This window comes from Lampetra fluviatilis, chromosome 73, assembly GCF_964198595.1.
Source record: "Lampetra fluviatilis chromosome 73, kcLamFluv1.1, whole genome shotgun sequence".
NCBI lineage: Eukaryota > Metazoa > Chordata > Hyperoartia > Petromyzontiformes > Petromyzontidae > Lampetra > Lampetra fluviatilis.
Window position 1 is genome coordinate 3,541,085 of NC_136347.1, and position 18,093 is coordinate 3,559,177.

The window sequence follows — 18,093 nt, forward strand, 5'->3', positions numbered from 1 at the left end:
ACCACCACAACCACCACAACCACCACAACCACCACAACCATCTCCATCAGCACCACCACCATCACCACCACAACCACCACAACCACCACAACCATCTCCATCAGCACCACCACCACCACCACAACCATCTCTCACCACAACCATCTCCATCAGCACCACCACCACAACCACCACCACAACCACCACAACCATCTCCATCAGCACCACCACCACCACAACCATCTCTCACCACAACCATCTCCATCAGCACCACCACCACAACCACCACAACAATCACCCACCACAACCATCTCCATCAGCACCACCACCACAACCACCACAACCACCACAACCACCACAACCATCTCCATCAGCACCACCACCATCACCACCACCTCCACCATCACTAACAAATCTACCAGCACCACCACTTCCACCACCACCACAACCATCTCCCACCATCACCACCTCCACCACCATCACCACCATATTCACCACCACCATCACCACCACCAGCACCATATTCACCACCACCTCCACCGCCACAACCACCACAACCACCACAACCACCACAACCACCACCACCACAACCACCACAACCACCACAACCATCACAACCATCTCCCACCACCTCCACCAGCACCACCACCAACCATCACCACCATCTCCACCACCTTCACCACCATATCCACCACCACCTCCATCTCCACCATCACCACCACCATCACCACCATCTCCACCATCACCACCACCATCACCACCATCTCCACCATCACCACCACCATCCACCATCATATCCACCACCACCTCCACCATCACCACCTCCACCATCATTATCACAAAATCTACCAGCATCACCACCTCCACCAGCACCACCTCCACCACCAACTAACACCACAGCCAACCACAATCACCACCACAGCCAACCACTACCACCACCACCACTACCACCACCACCAAAAACAACAACCACAATCACCACCAACCACTACTACAGCCACCACAGCTACCACAACCACCACGACAACCACTACCGCCATCACCACGACCACCACCGCCACCACCACTACAACCACTACCGCCACCACCACTACCACTACAACCACGACTACCGCCACCTTAATCACCACAATCACCACCGCCACGACCACAACCACCACCCCGTGTCTCCCCGTGTCTCTCCGTGTCTCCCCGTGTCTCCCCGTGTCTCTCCGTGTCTCTCCGTGTCTCCCCGTGTCTCCCCGTGTCTCCGTGTCTCCCCGTGTCTCTCCGTGTCTCCCCGTGTCTCCCCGTGTCTCCCCGTGTCTCTCCGTGTCTCTCCGTGTCTCCCCGTGTCTCCCCGTGTCTCCGTGTCTCCCCGTGTCTCTCCGTGTCTCCCCGTGTCCCCGTGTCCCCGTGTCTCCGTGTCTCTCCGTGTCTCCCCGTGTCTCTCCGTGTCTCCCCGTGTCCCCGTGTCTCCGTGTCTCCCCGTGTCTCCCCGTGTCTCCGTGTCTCTCCGTGTCTCTCCGTGTCTCCCCGTGTCTCCCCGTGTCTCCCCGTGTCTCCCCGTGTCTCCCCGTGTCTCCCCGTGTCTCCGTGTCTCCCCGTGTCTCCCCGTGTTTCTCCGTGTTTCTCCGTGTCTCCCCGTGTCTCTCCGTGTCTCCCCGTGTCTCCCCGTGTCTCCCCGTGTCTCCCCGTGTCTCCCCGTGTCTCCCCGTGTCTCCCCGTGTCTCCCCGTGTCTCCCCGTGTCTCCCCGTGTCTCCCCGTGTCTCCCCGTGTCTCCCCGTGTCTCCCCGTGTCTCCCCGTGTCTCCCCGTGTCTCCCCGTGTCTCCCCGTGTCTCCGTGTCTCCCCGTGTTTCTCCGTGTCTCCCCGTGTCTCCCCGTGTCTCCCCGTGTGTCTCCCAGTGTCTCCCAGTGTCTCCCAGTGTCTCCCCGTGTCTCCCCGTGTCTCCCCGTGTCTCCCCGTGTCTCCCCGTGTCTCCCCGTGTCTCCCCGTGTCTCACTGTCTCCCCGTGTCTCCCCGTGTCTCCCCGTGTCTCCCCGTGTCTCCCCGTGTTTCTCCGTGTCTCCCCGTGTCTCCCCGTGTGTCTCCCCGTGTGTCTCTCCGTGTGTCTCCCAGTGTCTCCCAGTGTCTCCCCTTGTCTCCCCGTGTCTCCCCTGTGTCTCCCCTGTGTCTCCCCGTGTCTCCGTGTCTCCCCGTGTCTCCCCTTGTCTCCCCGTGTCTCCCCGTGTCTCCCCGTGCCTCCCCGTGTCTCCCCGTGTCTCCCCGTGTCTCCCCGTGCCTCCCCGTGCCTCCCCGTGCCTCCCCGTGTCTCCCCGTGTCTCCCCGTGTCTCCCCGTGTCTCCCCGTGTCTCCCCGTGTCTCCCCGTGTCTCCCCGTGTCTCCCCGTGTCTCCCCGTGTCTCCCCGTGTGTCCCTGTCTCCCCGTGTCTCCCCGTGTCTCCCCGTGTCTCCCCGTGTCTCCCCGTGCCTCCCCGTGTCTCCCCGTGTCTCCCCGTGTGTCTCCCCGTGTGTCTCCCCGTGTGTCTCCCCGTGTGTCTCCCCGTGTCTCCCCGTGCCTCCCCGTGTCTCCCCGTGTCTCCCCGTGTCTCTCCGTGTCTCCCCGTGTCTCCCCTTGTGTCCCTGTATATCCGTGTCTCCCCGTGTCTCCCCGTGTCTCTCCGTGTCTCCCCGTGTCTCCCCGTGTCTCCCCGTGCCTCCCCGTGCCTCCCCGTGTCTCTCCGTGTCTCTCCGTGTCTCCCCGTGTCTCTCCGTGTCTCCCCGTGTCTCCCCGTGTCTCCCCGTGCCTCCCCGTGTCTCTCCGTGTCTCCCCGTGTCTCCCCGTGTCTCTCCGTGTCTCCCCGTGCCTCTCCGTGTCTCCCCGTGCCTCCCCGTGTCTCCCCGTGTCTCCCCGTGTCTCCCCGTGTCTCCCCGTGCCTCCCCGTGTCTCCCCGTGTCTCCCCGTGCCTCCCCGTGTCTCCCCGTGCCTCCCCGTGTCTCCCCGTGTCTCCCCGTGCCTCTCCGTGTCTCCCCGTGCCTCCCCGTGTCTCCCCGTGCCTCCCCGTGTCTCCCCGTGTCTCCCCGTGTCTCCCCGTGTCTCCCCGTGCCTCCCCGTGTCTCCCCGTGTCTCCCCGTGCCTCCCCGTGCCTTCCCGTGTCTCCCCGTGTCTCCCCGTGCCTCCCCGTGTCTCCCCGTGTCTCCCCGTGTCTCCCCGTGCCTCCCCGTGTCTCCCCGTGTCTCCCCGTGCCTTCCCGTGCCTCCCCGTGTCTCCCCGTGTCTCCCCGTGTCTCCCCGTGCCTCCCCGTGCCTCCCCGTGTCTCCCCGTGTCTCCCCGTGTCTCCCCGTGTCTCCCCGTGTCTCCCCGTGTCTCCGTGCCTTAATATCTGCGTGTCTCCCACCCCCCCCCCCCTCCCCTCTAACCACAGTGCTGCGTCACTTCCACGTTACCGGGCGGGGCCATGTACACTCTACGGTTGTGCCTCTGTCACCGGATCGTCGCAGCCGAGAGCTCTCACCGTGTGCTGTCCACCAAGGTGAGACGCGTGGGGACTTGGGGCAAAGACAAAGATCCCCCGTGTAGCCTTAACAGACTGTAGGGGCAAGTGCTGTTAGCGAGCAGCGAGCACCTGTGAAGGCCGGAACGGCACACGAGGGGGTGGGTGGCCAGCACCACGCCCGGCCGCCTTTGTCTCCCCAGATGTTTACACACCGCACCAGGTACTCATTTGAGGCTGAGTCGACCTAGGGGAGGCCCAGGACCCGGTTCAGACAATCGTCACTGACGGTGTTGGCCGTGAGCGGGAATCGAACTCGGGTCGCCGGGTTCGTAGCGCAGCGTAGCGCTAACCGCTGCACCACCGCTCCCCACTACGGAGGGAGACACACGGAGGGAGACACGCGGAGAATGTGGCGGGTGTGTACGAGTGTGTCTGTATGAATGTGGGGTGTGTGTGCGTGTGTCTGTGTGTGTATGTATGTGTGAGTTAGTGTGTGTGTCTTTGTGTGTGTGTGTGTGAGGTAGTGTGTATGTGTGTGTGTGAGTTTGTGTGTGTCTTTGTATCTGTGTGTGTGTGTGTGTGAGTTAGTGTGTGTGTGTCTTTGTGTGTGTGTATGTGTGTGTGTGAGTTTGTGTGTGTCTTTGTATCTGTGTGTGTGTGTGTGTGAGTTAGTGTGTGTGTGTCTTTGTGTGTGTGTATGTGTGTGTGTGAGTTTGTGTGTGTCTTTGTATCTGTGTGTGTGTGTGTGTGAGTTAGTGTGTGTGTGTCTTTGTGTGTGTGTGTGTGTGAGGTAGTGTGTATGTGTGTGTGAGTTTGTGTGTGTCTTTGTATCTGTGTGTGTGTGTGAGTTAGTGTGTGTGTGTGTGTCTTTGTGTGTGTGTGTGTGTGAGGTGTGTATGTGTGTGTGTGAGTTTGTGTGTGTCTTTGTATCTGTGTGTGTGTGTGTGTCTTTGTATCTATGTGTATGTGTGTGTTAGTGTGTGTATGTGTGTGTGTTAGTGTGTGTGTGTCTTTGTATCTATGTGTGTATGTGTGAGTTAGTGTGTGTGTGTCTTTGTATCCGTGTGTGTGTGTGAGTGTCTGTATCTTTGTGTGTGTGTGAGTTAGTGTGTGTGTGAGTTAGTGTGTGAGTGTCTTTGTATCTAAGTGTGTGTGTGTGTGAGTGTCTTTGTATCCATGTGTGTGTGTGTGAGTGTGTGTCTTTGTATGTATGTGTGTATGTGTGAGTTAGTGTGTGTGTGTGTCTTTGTATCCATGTGTGTGTGTGTGTGAGTTAGTGTGTGTGTGTGATTTAGTGTGTGAGTGTCTTTGTATCTAAGTGTGTGTGTGAGTGTCTGTATCTTTGTGTGTGTGTGAGTTAGTGTGTGTCTTTGTATGTATGTGTGTGTGAGTTAGTGTATGTGTCTTTGTATCTATCTATCTATGTGTGTGTGTGTGTCTTTGTATCCGTGTGTGTGTGTGTGTGTCTGTATCTAAGTGTGTGAGTGTCTGTATCTAAGTGTGTGTGTGAGTTAGTGTGTGTGTGTGATTTAGTGTGTGAGTGTCTTTGTATCCATGTGTGTGTGTGAGTGTCTGTATCTGTGTGTGTGTGTGTGAGTTAGTGTGTGAGTGTCTGTATCTGTGTGTGTGTGTGTGTGAGTTAGTGTGTGTGTGTGTGTGTGAGTTAGTGTGTGTGTGTGAGTTAGTGTGTGTGTGTGTGTGTGTGAGTTAGTGTGTGTGATTTAGTGTGTGAGTGTCTTTGTATCTAAGTGTGTGTGTGTGTGTGAGTGTCTGTATCTGTGTGTGTGTGTGTGAGTGTGTGTCTGTATCTGTGTGTGTGTGTGTGTGAGTTAGTGTGTGTGTGTGTGAGTTAGTGTGTGTGTGTGAGTTAGTGTGTGTGTGTCTTTGTATCTAAGTGTGTGTGTGTGTGTCTGTATCTGTGTGTGTGTGTGAGTTGGTGTATGAGCGGTGGTGCAGCGGTTAGCGCGCTGCGCTACGAACCCGGCGACCCGAGTTCGATTCCCACTCACGGCCAACACCGTCAGTGACGATTATCTGAACCGGTCATGGCCCTCCCCTAGGTCGACTCAGCCTCAAATTAGTACCTGGTCCAGCGTGTAGTAGACATCGCTAGCACTGGGGGAGAGACAAAGGCGGCCGGGCGTGGTGGTGCTGGCCACCCACCCCCTCTGTGTGTGTAGCCACAGTGCCGGTAGCCTTCATAGGTAGCGCTGCTGCTGCTACTAACAGCACTTGCCCCTGCAGCCTGCTAGAGGCTACACGGGGGAGCTTTGTCTGTGTCTACCTTCACAGACACTGCTGCTGCTACTTGCTACCGCTAACAGCACTTGCCCCTACAGCCTGCTAGAGGCTACACGGGGGACCTTTGTGTGTGTATTTTTGTCCATGTGGTGATGTTGGTGCGGTTGTTGTTGTTGGTGGTGATGATGTTGGTGGTGATGATGTTGGTGGTGACGGTGATGTTGACGGTGATGTTGACGGTGATGGTGATGTTGATGGTGACGGAGATGTTGACGGTGGTGGTGATGGTGATGGTGACAGCACTTGCCCCGACAGCCTGCCGAGGCTACACGGGGGAGCTTTGTGTGTGTATTTGTGTCTGTGTGGTGATGTTGGTGTGGTTGTTGTTGGTGGTGGTGATGTTGGTGGTGACGGTGACGGAGATGTTGACGGTGGTGGTGATGGTGACGGTGACGGTGACAGCACTTGCCCCTACGGCCTGCCGAGGCTACACGGGGGAGCTTTGTCTTTGTGCGAGCGAGCGAGATGGGGCCTGGGTCGTTTGGGTCACGGCTCCATCGCATCCTGGGACTCCCAGGGACCTTGGCACAACCCAAGTCTTACCCCTCCCTCTCTCACCCCTCTCACTCACTCATTCACCCACTCATTCACCCTCTCACTCAGTCTCCCACTCACTCACCCTCCCTCTCAGTCACCCACTCACCCACTCACTCACTCACCCACTCACTCACCCACTCACTCACTCACCCACTCACTCACCCTCTCACTCACCACTCTCTCACTCACTCACTCACCCACTCACTCACCCACTCACTCACCCACTCACTCACCCTCTCTCTCACTCACCACTCTCTCACTCACTCACTCACCCACCCACTCACTCACTCACTCACCCACTCACTCACCCTCTCTCTCACTCACCACTCTCTCACTCACTCACCCACCCACTCACTCACCCACTCACTCACCCACTCACTCACCCTCTCTCTCACTCACCTCTCACTCACTCACTCACCCACCCACTCACCCACCCACTCACTCACCCACTCACCCACTCACTCACCCTCTCTCTCACTCACCACTCTCTCACTCACTCACCCACCCACTCACTCACCCACTCACTCACCCACTCACTCACCCTCTCTCTCACTCACCATCTCACCCTCTCACCCCTCCCTCTCTCACCCCTCTCAGTCACCCACTCACTCACCCACTCACTCACCCTCTCACTCACCCCTCCCTCTCTCACCCTCTCAGTCACCCACTCACTCACCCTCCCTCTCTCTCAACACTCTCTCACTCACTCACTCACCCACCCACCCACCCACTCACTCACTCACCCCTCCCTCTCACCCTCTCTCTCACTCACCCTCTCACTCACCCTCTCACTCACCCTCTCACTCACACCCACTCATTCACCGTCTCACTCACCCACTCACCCACCCACCACCCACCCACTCACTTACTCACTCACCCCTCCCTCTCACCCTCTCACTCACTCACCCACTCACCCACCCACTCACCCCTCCCTCTCTCACCCTCCCTCTCTCACCCCTCCATCTCTCTCCCTCTCTCACCCTCTCTCTCACTCACCCTCTCACTCATCCTCTCACTCACACCCACTCATTCACCCTCTCACTCACCCACCCACCCACTCACTCACTCACTCACCCCTCCCTCTCACCCTCTCACTCACTCACCCACTCACCCACCCACTCACCCCTCCCTCTCTTACCCTCCCTCTCTCACCCCTCCATCTCTCTCCCTCTCTCACCCTCTCTCTCACTCACCCTCTCACTCACCCTCTCACTCACCCTCTCACTCACACCCACTCATTCACCCTCTCACTCACCCACCCACCCACCCACTCACTCACTCACTCACCCCTCCCTCTCACCCTCTCACTCACCCACCCACTCACCCCTCCCTCTCTCACCCTCCCTCTCTCACCCTCTCACTCACCCTCTCTCTCACCCCTCCCTCTAACCCTCTCTCTCTCACCCTCTCACTCACCACTCTCTCTCTCACCCTCTCACTCATTCACCCTCTTACTCACCCACTCACTCACCCACTCTCTCTCTCACCCTCTCACTCACCACTCTCTCTCTCACCCTCTCACTCACTCTCTCTCACCCTTTCACCCCTCCCTCTAACCCTCTCTCTCCCACTCTCCCCCTCTCTCTCTCTCTCTGCCCCTGTCTCTCCCCCTCTCCACAATCCTCACCTTGCAGTGAAACCTCACACCTCTCCCCGCCTCCCACAATGCCCTGGGGCAGGCCGCCCCCTCACCTCCGACCCTGGGGCTGTGTCTCCCCCCCCCCCGCCCGTGCGAGTGTGTGTGTGTGTGTCTGTCTGTCTGCATGTCTGCGTGTGTATTTCTGTGCGTGTCTATGTGTCTGTGCGTCTGTATGTCACTCACCCACTCGCTCACTGACCCACTCACGCACCACACGCTCGCTCGCTCGCTCGCCCACTCATTCACTCGCCCACTCACTGTCTCACTCGCTCATTCACTCGCCCACTCGCTCGCTCATTCACTCGCCCACTCACCCACTCATTCACTCACTCACCCACTCATTCACTCGCCCACTCAACCACTCACTGTCTCACTCACCCACCACTCACTTGCTCATCCACTCACTCGCTCACCCACTCACTCGCTCATCCACTCACCCACTCGCTCGCTCACCCACCTACTCACTCACCCACCTACTCACTCACTTTAATGAGTAGCTGGTGTAGCGGTGGTGTAGTAGTGAACATCGCTAGCACTGGGGGAGAGACAAAGGCGGCCGGGCGTGGTGGTGCTGGCCACCCCCCCCCTCTGTGTGTGTAGCCACAGTGCCGGTAGCCTTCATAGGTAGCGCTGCTGCTACTACTGACAGCACTTGCCCCTACAGCCTGCTAGAGGCTACACGGGGGACCTTTGTCTGTGTCTACCTTCACAGACGCTGCTGCTGCTACTCGCTACCACCAACAGCACTTGCCCCTACAGCCTGCTAGAGGCTACACGGGGGACCTTTGTGTGTGTATTTGTGTCTGTGTGGTGATGTTGGTGCGGTTGTTGTTGGTGGTGGTGATGGTGATGTTGACGGTGATGGTGTTGATGGTGGTGATGGTGATGTTGACGGTGATGGTGATGTTGATGGTGTTCATGGTGATGGTGTTGATGGTGATGTTGGCGGTGATGGTGGTGGTGTTGATGGTGATGTTGACGGTGATGGTGATGTTGACGGTGATGTTGATGGTGTTGACGTTGATGGTGTTGATGGTGATGTTGATGGTGTTGATGTTGACGGTGATGGTGTTGATGGTGTTGATGATGGTGATGTTGACGGTGATGGTGTTGATGGTGTTGATGGTGTTGATGGTGGTGATGGTGTTGATGTTGATGGTGATGGTGTTGATGTTGTTGTTGATGTTGATGATGTTGATGATGATGTTGATGTTGTTGATGGTGTCTCAGATCGAGGTGAAGATGTTGAAGAGGGACGCTCAGCGCTGGGATGGTGGTGATGGTGGTGATGTTGATGTTGATGATGTTGATGTTGTTGATGTCTCAGATCGAGGTGAAGATGTTGAAGAGGGACGCTCAGCGCTGGGATGGTGGTGATGGTGGTGATGTTGATGATGATGTTGTTGATGTTGTTGATGTCTCAGATCGAGGTGAAGATGTTGAAGAGGGACGCTCAGCGCTGGGCTTCCCTCGAGGGCGCCGGGGAGACGCCCTCCACCATCATCTTCACTGCAGGTGGTGGTGATGGTGGTGGTGGTGGTGGTGGTGGTGATGGTGGTGGTGGTGGTGATGGTGGTGGTGATGGTGGTGGTGATGGTGGTGGTGGTGATAGTGATGGTGGTGGTGGTGGTGGTGGTGATGGTGGTGGTGATAGTGGTGATAGTGGTGGTGGTGGTGGTGATAGTGGTGGTGGTAGTGGTGGTGATAGTGGTGGTGCTGTTTGATGCTCGTGGTGGAGATGGTGGTGGTGGTGGTGGTGATGGTGGTGGAGGTGGTGGTGGATATGGTGGAGGTTTCAAGTTGACCTCGATTGTACTTGTGGAGGAAGTACTGAGGGCGATCCGGAGTCTTGAGACCAGGAAAGGCACCGGGCAGAGATGATCTCGCAAGCGAAATGCTGAGGGAGGGTGGCGATTGTGCACAGACTGCCCTACATGACATCATAACAACAGTCTGGACCACTGGACGGGTTCCGCAGGATTGGAAGGATGCCCTGGTGGTCCCCCTCTTTAAGAAGGGGGACCGCACAGACTGTAACAACTACAGGGGCATCTCACTCCTCAGTGTGCCGGGAAAGGTCCTGGCAAGGATTATTCAACATCGCCTTGCTAGGCACGCTGAGGAGAGGCTTGCGGAGCCCCAATTCGGTTTCAGGAAAGGACGGTCCTGCACAGATGCCATATTTTCTGTCCGTCTGCTACAGCAGAGGTGTAGGGAATTCCAACAAGACCTACATCTCTGCTTTATTGACTTGGTCAAGGCCTATGATACCATCAGTAGGCCTGGGCTCTGGGTTGTTCTTCGTGCTTTCAGAATCCCTGACTCTGCTCAATTCTTAAGGACCTTCATGATGGTGAGTGGGTCCGGGTAAAACTACGTGGCTGGGAGCCATTCCATGTACACCTTGGGGTGCGACAGGGATGTCCTCTGGCTCTCACATTATTTAACATCGATTTCGACCGCGTAGTTCGTGAAGCCTTCAATAGCTGTACCGGAGGAATTTCCATCTGGTACAGATGCAATGGGAGGCTGATCGATGCCCGGGTGCGGTCAAGGGATGGCTCCCTATTGCTCAACCACGTTATGTATGCCGACGATCTGGTGATTGCTGCTCACTCAGAGGAGGAGTTGGAGACGCTGCTGCTGAACTGGAGCGTGCTACTAAGAGGTGGGGCCTTACCATCAGCCCCACCAAAACTAAGCACCTGCCTGGGTGTTTTGTACCATCGGACACTCCTGCCAGCGGGCGTTCGACACTTCACGTGGCAGCCTCAAGGTGCACTTGGCCTGGCACAAGCGTCGTGGTGACGTCGCCGCCACTTAGTGGCGAATGGCGGTTGTTGTTGGAGGTTTCAAGTTGACTTGGGTTGTAATTTACACACTCATGCACACTCCTCACCGCTGCTGGTGTTGGTGGTGTTGGTGGTGGTGTTGGTGGTGGCGACGGAGGTGGTGGTGATGGTGGTGGTGATGGTGAAGGTGATGGTGATGGTGATGGTGGTGTTGGTGGTGGCGACGGAGGTGGAGGTGGAGGAGATGGTGGTGGTGATGGTGAAGGAGATGGTGGTGGTGATGGTGAAGGAGATGGTGGTGGTGATGGTGAAGGTGATGGTGAAGGTGATGGTGGTGTTGGTGGTGGCGACGGAGGGGGAGGTGGAGGAGGTGGTGGTGATGGTGGAGGTGGTGGTGGTGTTGGTGGTGTTGGTGGTGGTGTTGGTGGTGGCGACGGAGGTGGAGGTGGAGGAGATGGTGTTGATGGTGAAGTGGTGGTGATGGTGATGGTGGTGTTGGTGGTGGTGTTGGTGGTGGCGACGGAGGTGGAGGAGATGGTGGTGGTGATGGTGAAGGTGATGGTGGTGTTGGTGGTGGCGACGGAGGTGGAGGAGATGGTGGTGGTGGTGGTGGTGGTGGTGTTGGTGGTGTTGGTGGTGGTGTTGGTGGTGGCGACGGAGGTGGAGGTGGAGGAGATGGTGGTGGTGATGGTGGAGGTGGTGGTGAAGGTGATGGTGGTGTTGGTGGTGGCGACGGAGGGGGGGAGGTGGAGGAGATGGTGGTGGTGATGGTGGTGGAGGTGGTGGTGGTGTTGGTGGTGGTGTTGGTGGTGGTGTTGGTGGTGTCGGCGGAGGTGGCGACGGAGGTGGAGGAGATGGTGGTGATGAAGGTGATGGTGGTGGTGGTGTTGGTGGTGGTGGTGGAGGTGGCGGTGGTGGTGGTGGTGTTGGTGGTGGCGGTGGTGGTGGTGTTGGTGGTGGCGGCGGAGGTGGAGGTGGTGGAGGTTGTGATGGTGGAGGTGGTCGAGGAGAATGTGGTGGTGAAGGTGGTGGTGGTGGTGGTGGTGATGATGAAGATAGTGGTGAAGGTGGTGGTGGTGGTGATGATGAAGATAGTGGTGAAGGTAGTGGTGGTGGTGGAGGTTTCAAGTTTCACAGATTCATCCACACCGCTGCTGCTGGTGGTGGTGGTGGAGGTTGAGATGGTGGTGGAGGTGGTGATGGTGGTGGTGATGGTAAAGATAGTGGTGAAGAAGGTAGTGGTGGTATAGGTTGTGATGGTGGTGGTGATGGTAAAGATAGTGGTGAAGAAGGTGGTGGTGGTGGCGGTGGTGGAGGTTGTGATGGTGGTGGTGATGGTGGTGGTGGTGGTGATGGTAAAGATAGTGGTGAAGAAGGTGGTGGTGGCGGTGGTGGAGGTTGCAAGTTGACCTCGATTTTATTTCACAGACTCATCCACGCCTCCCGCCGCTACTGCTGCTGCTGCTGCTGCTGAAGCCGGCACGGGCACTACTGCTGCTGCTGCTGCTGCTGGTGTTGCTGCTGCTGGTGGTGGCGGTGGTGGCGGTGGTGGTGGCGGTGGTGGTGGCGGTGGTGGCGGTGGTGGTGGCGGTGGTGGTGGCGGTGGTGGTGGCGGTGGTGCGGTTCGTGCGAGGGACTGGGACGCTTTGGGGCGAGCAATCGCGGAGGAGGAGCGGAGCGAGAAGCTGGAGGGAGACGCTGCCCTCAATCAGCTGTTCCAGCAGATCTACGCAGACGCCACGGAGGAGACGCGGCGCGCAATGAACAAGTCCTTCGTGAGTCGCTCGCCCCGCTTCGCTCGCCCGCTCGCTCGCCCGCCCGCCCGCCCACCCGCTCGCCCGCTCGCTCGCCCTCGCGGCCGACACCGGTGGCGATTATCCGAACCGGTCCTGAGCAGAGGTCGCAAACGGGTTTTGATTCCTTACCCGGCTACCCGTACCCGGCCGCACCAGGGTCGCAATCGGGTACCCGTACCCCTACCCGTACCCGATACCCTACCCGTACCCCTACCCGATACCCTACCCGTACCCGGCCGTACCCTACCCGTACCCTACCCTACCTGTAGCCGTACCCATACCCTACCCGTACCCTACCCGTACCCGTACCCTACCCGTACCCTACCCGTACCCGGCCGTACCCGTGCCCTACCCGTACCCTACCCGTACCCGATACCCTACCCGTACCCTACCCGTACCGTACCCGTGCCCTACCCGTACCCTACCCGTACCCGATACCCTACCCGTACCCTACCCGTACCCGGCCGTACCCGTGCCCTACCCGTACCCTACCCGTACCCTACCCGTACCCTACCCGTACCCTACCCGTACCCGTACCCTACCCGTACCCAGCCGTACCCTACCCGTACCCTACCCGTACCCTACCCGTACCCGATACCCTACCCGTACCCTACCCGTACCCGATACCCTACCCGTACCCTACCCGTACCCGTACCCTACCCGTACCCTACCCGTACCCTACCCGTACCCTACCCGTACCCTACCCGTACCCTACCCGTACCCTACCCGTACCCTACCCGTACCCGTACCCAGCCGTACCCTACCCGTACCCTACCAGTACCCTACCCGTACCCTACCCGTACCCTACCCGTACCCATACCCTACCCGTACCCAGCCGTACCCTACCCGTACCCTACCCGATACCCTACCCGTACCCAGCCATACCCTACCCATACCCTACCCGTACCCAGCCGCTACCCGTACCTGTACCCTAACCGTACCCTACCCGTACCCTACCCGTACCCCTACCCGATACCCTACCCGTACCCAGCCGTACCCTACTCGTACCCTACCCGTACCCTACCCGATACCCGGCTACCCGTACCCGATACCCGGCTACCTGTAGGGTAACGGGTACCCGATTGCGACCTCTGGGACGAAGCCACGTTGCAGGCGCGGGTGAGTCGGTTCTAGCAACTTGAATTGTGAGAAGAGACGAGACGTTGGGGAATGAGTGACAATCACGGTGACTCACCCAGTGACTCACGGCCTACCCGTACCCGGCCACGACCTCTGGTCCTGGGCCTCCCCTAGGTCGACTCAGCCTCAAATGAGTACCTGGTTTTAGCGGTGGTTGTCGCTAGCACTGGGGGAGAGACAAAGGCGGCCGGGCGTGGTGGTGCTGGCCACCCCCCCCCCCCCTCTGTGTGTGTAGCCACAGTGCCGGTAGCCTTCATAGGCAGCGCTGCTGCTGCTGCTACTAACAGCACTTGCCCCAACATGTGTGTGAAGGCTACATGGGGGACCTTTGTCTGTGTGTGTGTGCGTGGGGAGCGGTGGGTGTAGCGGTTAGCGCCACGCTGCGCTCACGAACCCGGCGGAGAGCCGAGTTGGATTCCCGCTCAGGGCCGACGTCGTTGACGATGATCTGAACCGGTCCTGGGCCTCCCCTAGGTCGACTCGGCCTCAAACGAGTCCAAGAGACAGTTGGGCGTGGTGCTGGCCACCCACCCCCTCGTGTGCCGTGCCGGCCTTCACAGGTGCTACTCGCTAACAGCACTTGCCCCAACTTGTGTGTGAAGGCTACACGGGGGATCTTTGTCTTTGTGTGCGTGCGTGGGTGCAGGTGGAGTCTGGTGGTACGGTGCTGAGCACGAACTGGGGGGAGGTTGGACAAAAACGCGTTCCCATCAAACCACCCGATGGGATGGAGTGGAAAGACTTTGAGATTTAGACTCACTCACTCACTCGTACACTCACTCACTCGTACACTCACTCACTCGTACACTCACTCACTCGTACACTCACTCACTCGTACACTCACTCACTCACTCGTACACTCACTCACTCGTACACTCACTCACTCACTCATACACTCACTCACTCATACACTCACTCACTCACTCGTACACTCACTCACTCGTACACTCACTCACTCGTACACTCACTCACTCATACACTCACTCACTCACTCGTACATTCACTCACTCGTACACTCACTCACTCACTCGTACACTCACTCACTCGTACACTCACTCACTCATACACTCACTCACTCGTACACTCACTCACTCACTCGTACACTCACTCACTCGTACACTCACTCACTCACTCGTACACTCACTCACTCACTCGTACACTCACTCACTCGTACACTCACTCACTCGTACACTCACTCACTCGTACACTCACTCACTCGTACACTCACTCACTCATACACTCACTCACTCGTACACTCACTCGTACACTCACTCGTACACTCACTCGTACACTCACTCACTCGTACACTCACTCACTCGTACACTCACTCACTCACTCGTACACTCACTCACTCACTCGTACACTCACTCACTCGTACACTCACTCACTCACTCGTACACTCACTCACTCGTACACTCACTCACTCGTACACTCACTCACTCACTCGTACACTCACTCACTCACTCACTCACTCGTACACTCACTCACTCATACACTCACTCACTCACTCGTACACTCACTCGTACACTCACTCGTACACTCACTCACTCGTACACTCACTCACTCATACACTCACTCACTCGTACACTCACTCATACACTCACTCACTCGTACACTCACTCACTCATACACTCACTCGTACACTCACTCACTCGTACACTCACTCACTCGTACACTCACTCACTCACTCATACACTCACTCATACACTCACTCACTCACTCGTACACTCACTCACTCGTACACTCACTCACTCACTCGTACACTCACTCACTCACTCGTACACTCACTCGTACACTCACTCGTACACTCACTCACTCGTACACTCACTCACTCGTACACTCACTCACTCATACACTCACTCACTCATACACTCACTCACTCACTCACTCGTACACTCACTCACTCATACACTCACTCACTCACTCGTACACTCACTCACTCACTCGTACACTCACTCACTCATACACTCACTCACTCGTACACTCACTCACTCGTACACTCACTCACTCGTACACTCACTCACTCGTACACTCACTCACTCGTACACTCACTCACTCGTACACTCACTCACTCGTACACTCACTCACTCGTACACTCACTCACTCGTACACTCACTCACTCACTCGTACACTCACTCACTCACTCACTCATACACTCACTCACTCACTCGTACACTCACTCACTCGTACACTCACTCACTCGTACACTCACTCACTCACTCGTACACTCACTCACTCACTCGTACACTCACTCACTCACTCGTACACTCACTCACTCGTACACTCACTCACTCACTCACTCGTACACTCACTCACTCGTACACTCACTCACTCGTACACTCACACACTCACTCACTCGTACACTCACTCACTCACTCGTACACTCACTCACTCGTACACTCACTCACTCGTACACTCACTCACTCACTCGTACACTCACTCACTCGTACACTCACTCACTCACTCGTACACTCACTCACTCGTACACTCACTCGTACACTCACTCACTCGTACACTCACTCACTCACTCGTACACTCACTCACTCGTACACTCACTCGTACACTCACTCACTCGTACACTCACTCACTCGTACACTCACTCGTACACTCACTCACTCGTACACTCACTCACTCACTCGTACACTCACTCACTCACTCGTACACTCACTCACTCACTCGTACACTCACTCACTCGTACACTCACTCACTCGTACACTCACTCACTCGTACACTCACTCACTCGTACACTCACTCACTCACTCACTCGTACACTCACTCACTCGTACACTCACTCACTCACTCGTACACTCACTCACTCGTACACTCACTCACTCGTACACTCACTCACTCACTCACTCGTACACTCACTCACTCGTACACTCACTCACTCATACACTCACTCACTCGTACACTCACTCACTCGTACACTCACTCACTCGTACACTCACTCGTACACTCACTCGTACACTCACTCACTCACTCGTACACTCACTCACTCGTACACTCACTCACTCGTACACTCACTCACTCGTACACTCACTCACTCACTCACTCACTCGTACACTCACTCACTCGTACACTCACTCACTCACTCGTACACTCACTCACTCGTACACTCACTCACTCACTCGTACACTCACTCACTCGTACACTCACTCACTCACTCGTACACTCACTCACTCGTACACTCACTCACTCGTACACTCACTCACTCGTACACTCACTCACTCGTACACTCACTCACTCACTCGTACACTCACTCACTCGTACACTCACTCACTCGTACACTCACTCACTCGTACACTCACTCACTCGTACACTCACTCACTCGTACACTCACTCACTCGTACACTCACTCACTCGTACACTCACTCACTCGTACACTCACTCACTCGTACACTCACTCACTCGTACACTCACTCACTCACTCGTACACTCACTCACTCGTACACTCACTCACTCACTCGTACACTCACTCACTCACTCGTACACTCACTCACTCACTCGTACACTCACTCACTCGTACACTCACTCACATTGACACTCACTCACATTGACACTCACACACACAGAGACGCATGGAGACCCTTGTCCTTGCCCAGACGGCCTTCAACTTTATTATTCGGGTTGTTGTGGTCGTTGTGGTGGTTGTGGTGGTTGTGGTGGTTGTTGTGGTGGTGGTTGTGGTGGTTGTGGTGGTTGTTGTGGTCGTTGTGGTGGTTGTGGTGGTTGTGGTGGTTGTTGTGGTGGTTGTTGTGGTTGTGGTGGTTGTGGTTGTTGTGGTGGTTGTGGTGGTTGTGGTGGTTGTTGTGGTGGTTGTGGTTGTGGTTGTTGGTGTACAGGGAAACCAGCCTAGTCCACACAGGCACTTCTGTGTCCGCCACGCTCGCTCACCACAACCGCTCACCAACACGCTCACCCCACTCACCACGCTCACCACACTCACCAACACGCTCACCCCACTCACCAACACGCTCACCCCGCTCACCACGCTCACCACGCTCACCAACACGCTCACCCCACTCACCACACTCACCAACACGCTCACCCCGCTCACCAACACGCTCACCCCACTCACCACGCTCACCAACACACTCACCCCGCTCACCAACACGCTCACCCCACTCACCACGCTCACCACGCTCACCAACACGCTCACCCCGCTCACCCCGCTCACCAACACGCTCACCCCGCTCACCCCACTCACCAACACGCTCACCCCACTCACCCCGCTCACCAACACGCTCACCCCGCTCACCCCGCTCACCAACACGCTCACCCCGCTCACCAACACGCTCACCAACACGCTCACCCCACTCACCCCGCTCACCAACACGCTCACCCCGCTCACCCCGCTCACCAACACGCTCACCAACACGCTCACCAACACGCTCACCAACACGCTCACCCCACTCACCACGCTCACCAACACGCTCACCCCACTCACCACGC

At 57.0% G+C, this 18,093-nt stretch overlaps 2 protein-coding genes across 2 annotated transcripts in view; both read left to right on the forward strand.

Annotated features, from left to right (window-relative positions):
- SUGT1 (SGT1 assembly cochaperone of MIS12 kinetochore complex) overlaps nt 1–14,312 on the forward strand; it is a 29,301-nt gene extending 14,989 nt beyond the window's left edge. The window contains exons 5-9 of the mRNA XM_078883826.1: nt 3,365–3,472; nt 9,338–9,428; nt 12,134–12,277; nt 12,362–12,473; nt 14,288–14,312. Coding sequence (XP_078739952.1) covers nt 3,365–3,472; nt 9,338–9,428; nt 12,134–12,277; nt 12,362–12,473; nt 14,288–14,312 — 480 coding nt within the window. The remainder of the gene's footprint in view (nt 1–3,364; nt 3,473–9,337; nt 9,429–12,133; nt 12,278–12,361; nt 12,474–14,287) is intronic.
- LOC144953219 (uncharacterized) lies at nt 12,345–17,332 on the forward strand. The gene is made up of 2 exons (XM_078883778.1): nt 12,345–12,480; nt 14,288–17,332. The coding sequence occupies exon 2, from the start codon at nt 14,364–14,366 to the stop codon at nt 17,196–17,198; it is 2,835 nt and encodes a 944-aa protein (XP_078739904.1). The 5' UTR covers nt 12,345–12,480; nt 14,288–14,363; the 3' UTR covers nt 17,199–17,332.
- Nucleotides 17,333–18,093: the final 761 nt, after the last annotated feature.

What these genes read in the sequence shown, in the direction of transcription:
- LOC144953219 (XM_078883778.1), top strand. Translation starts at nt 14,364, where the DNA reads ATGGGATGGAGTGGAAAGACTTTGAGATTTAGACTCACTCACTCACTC.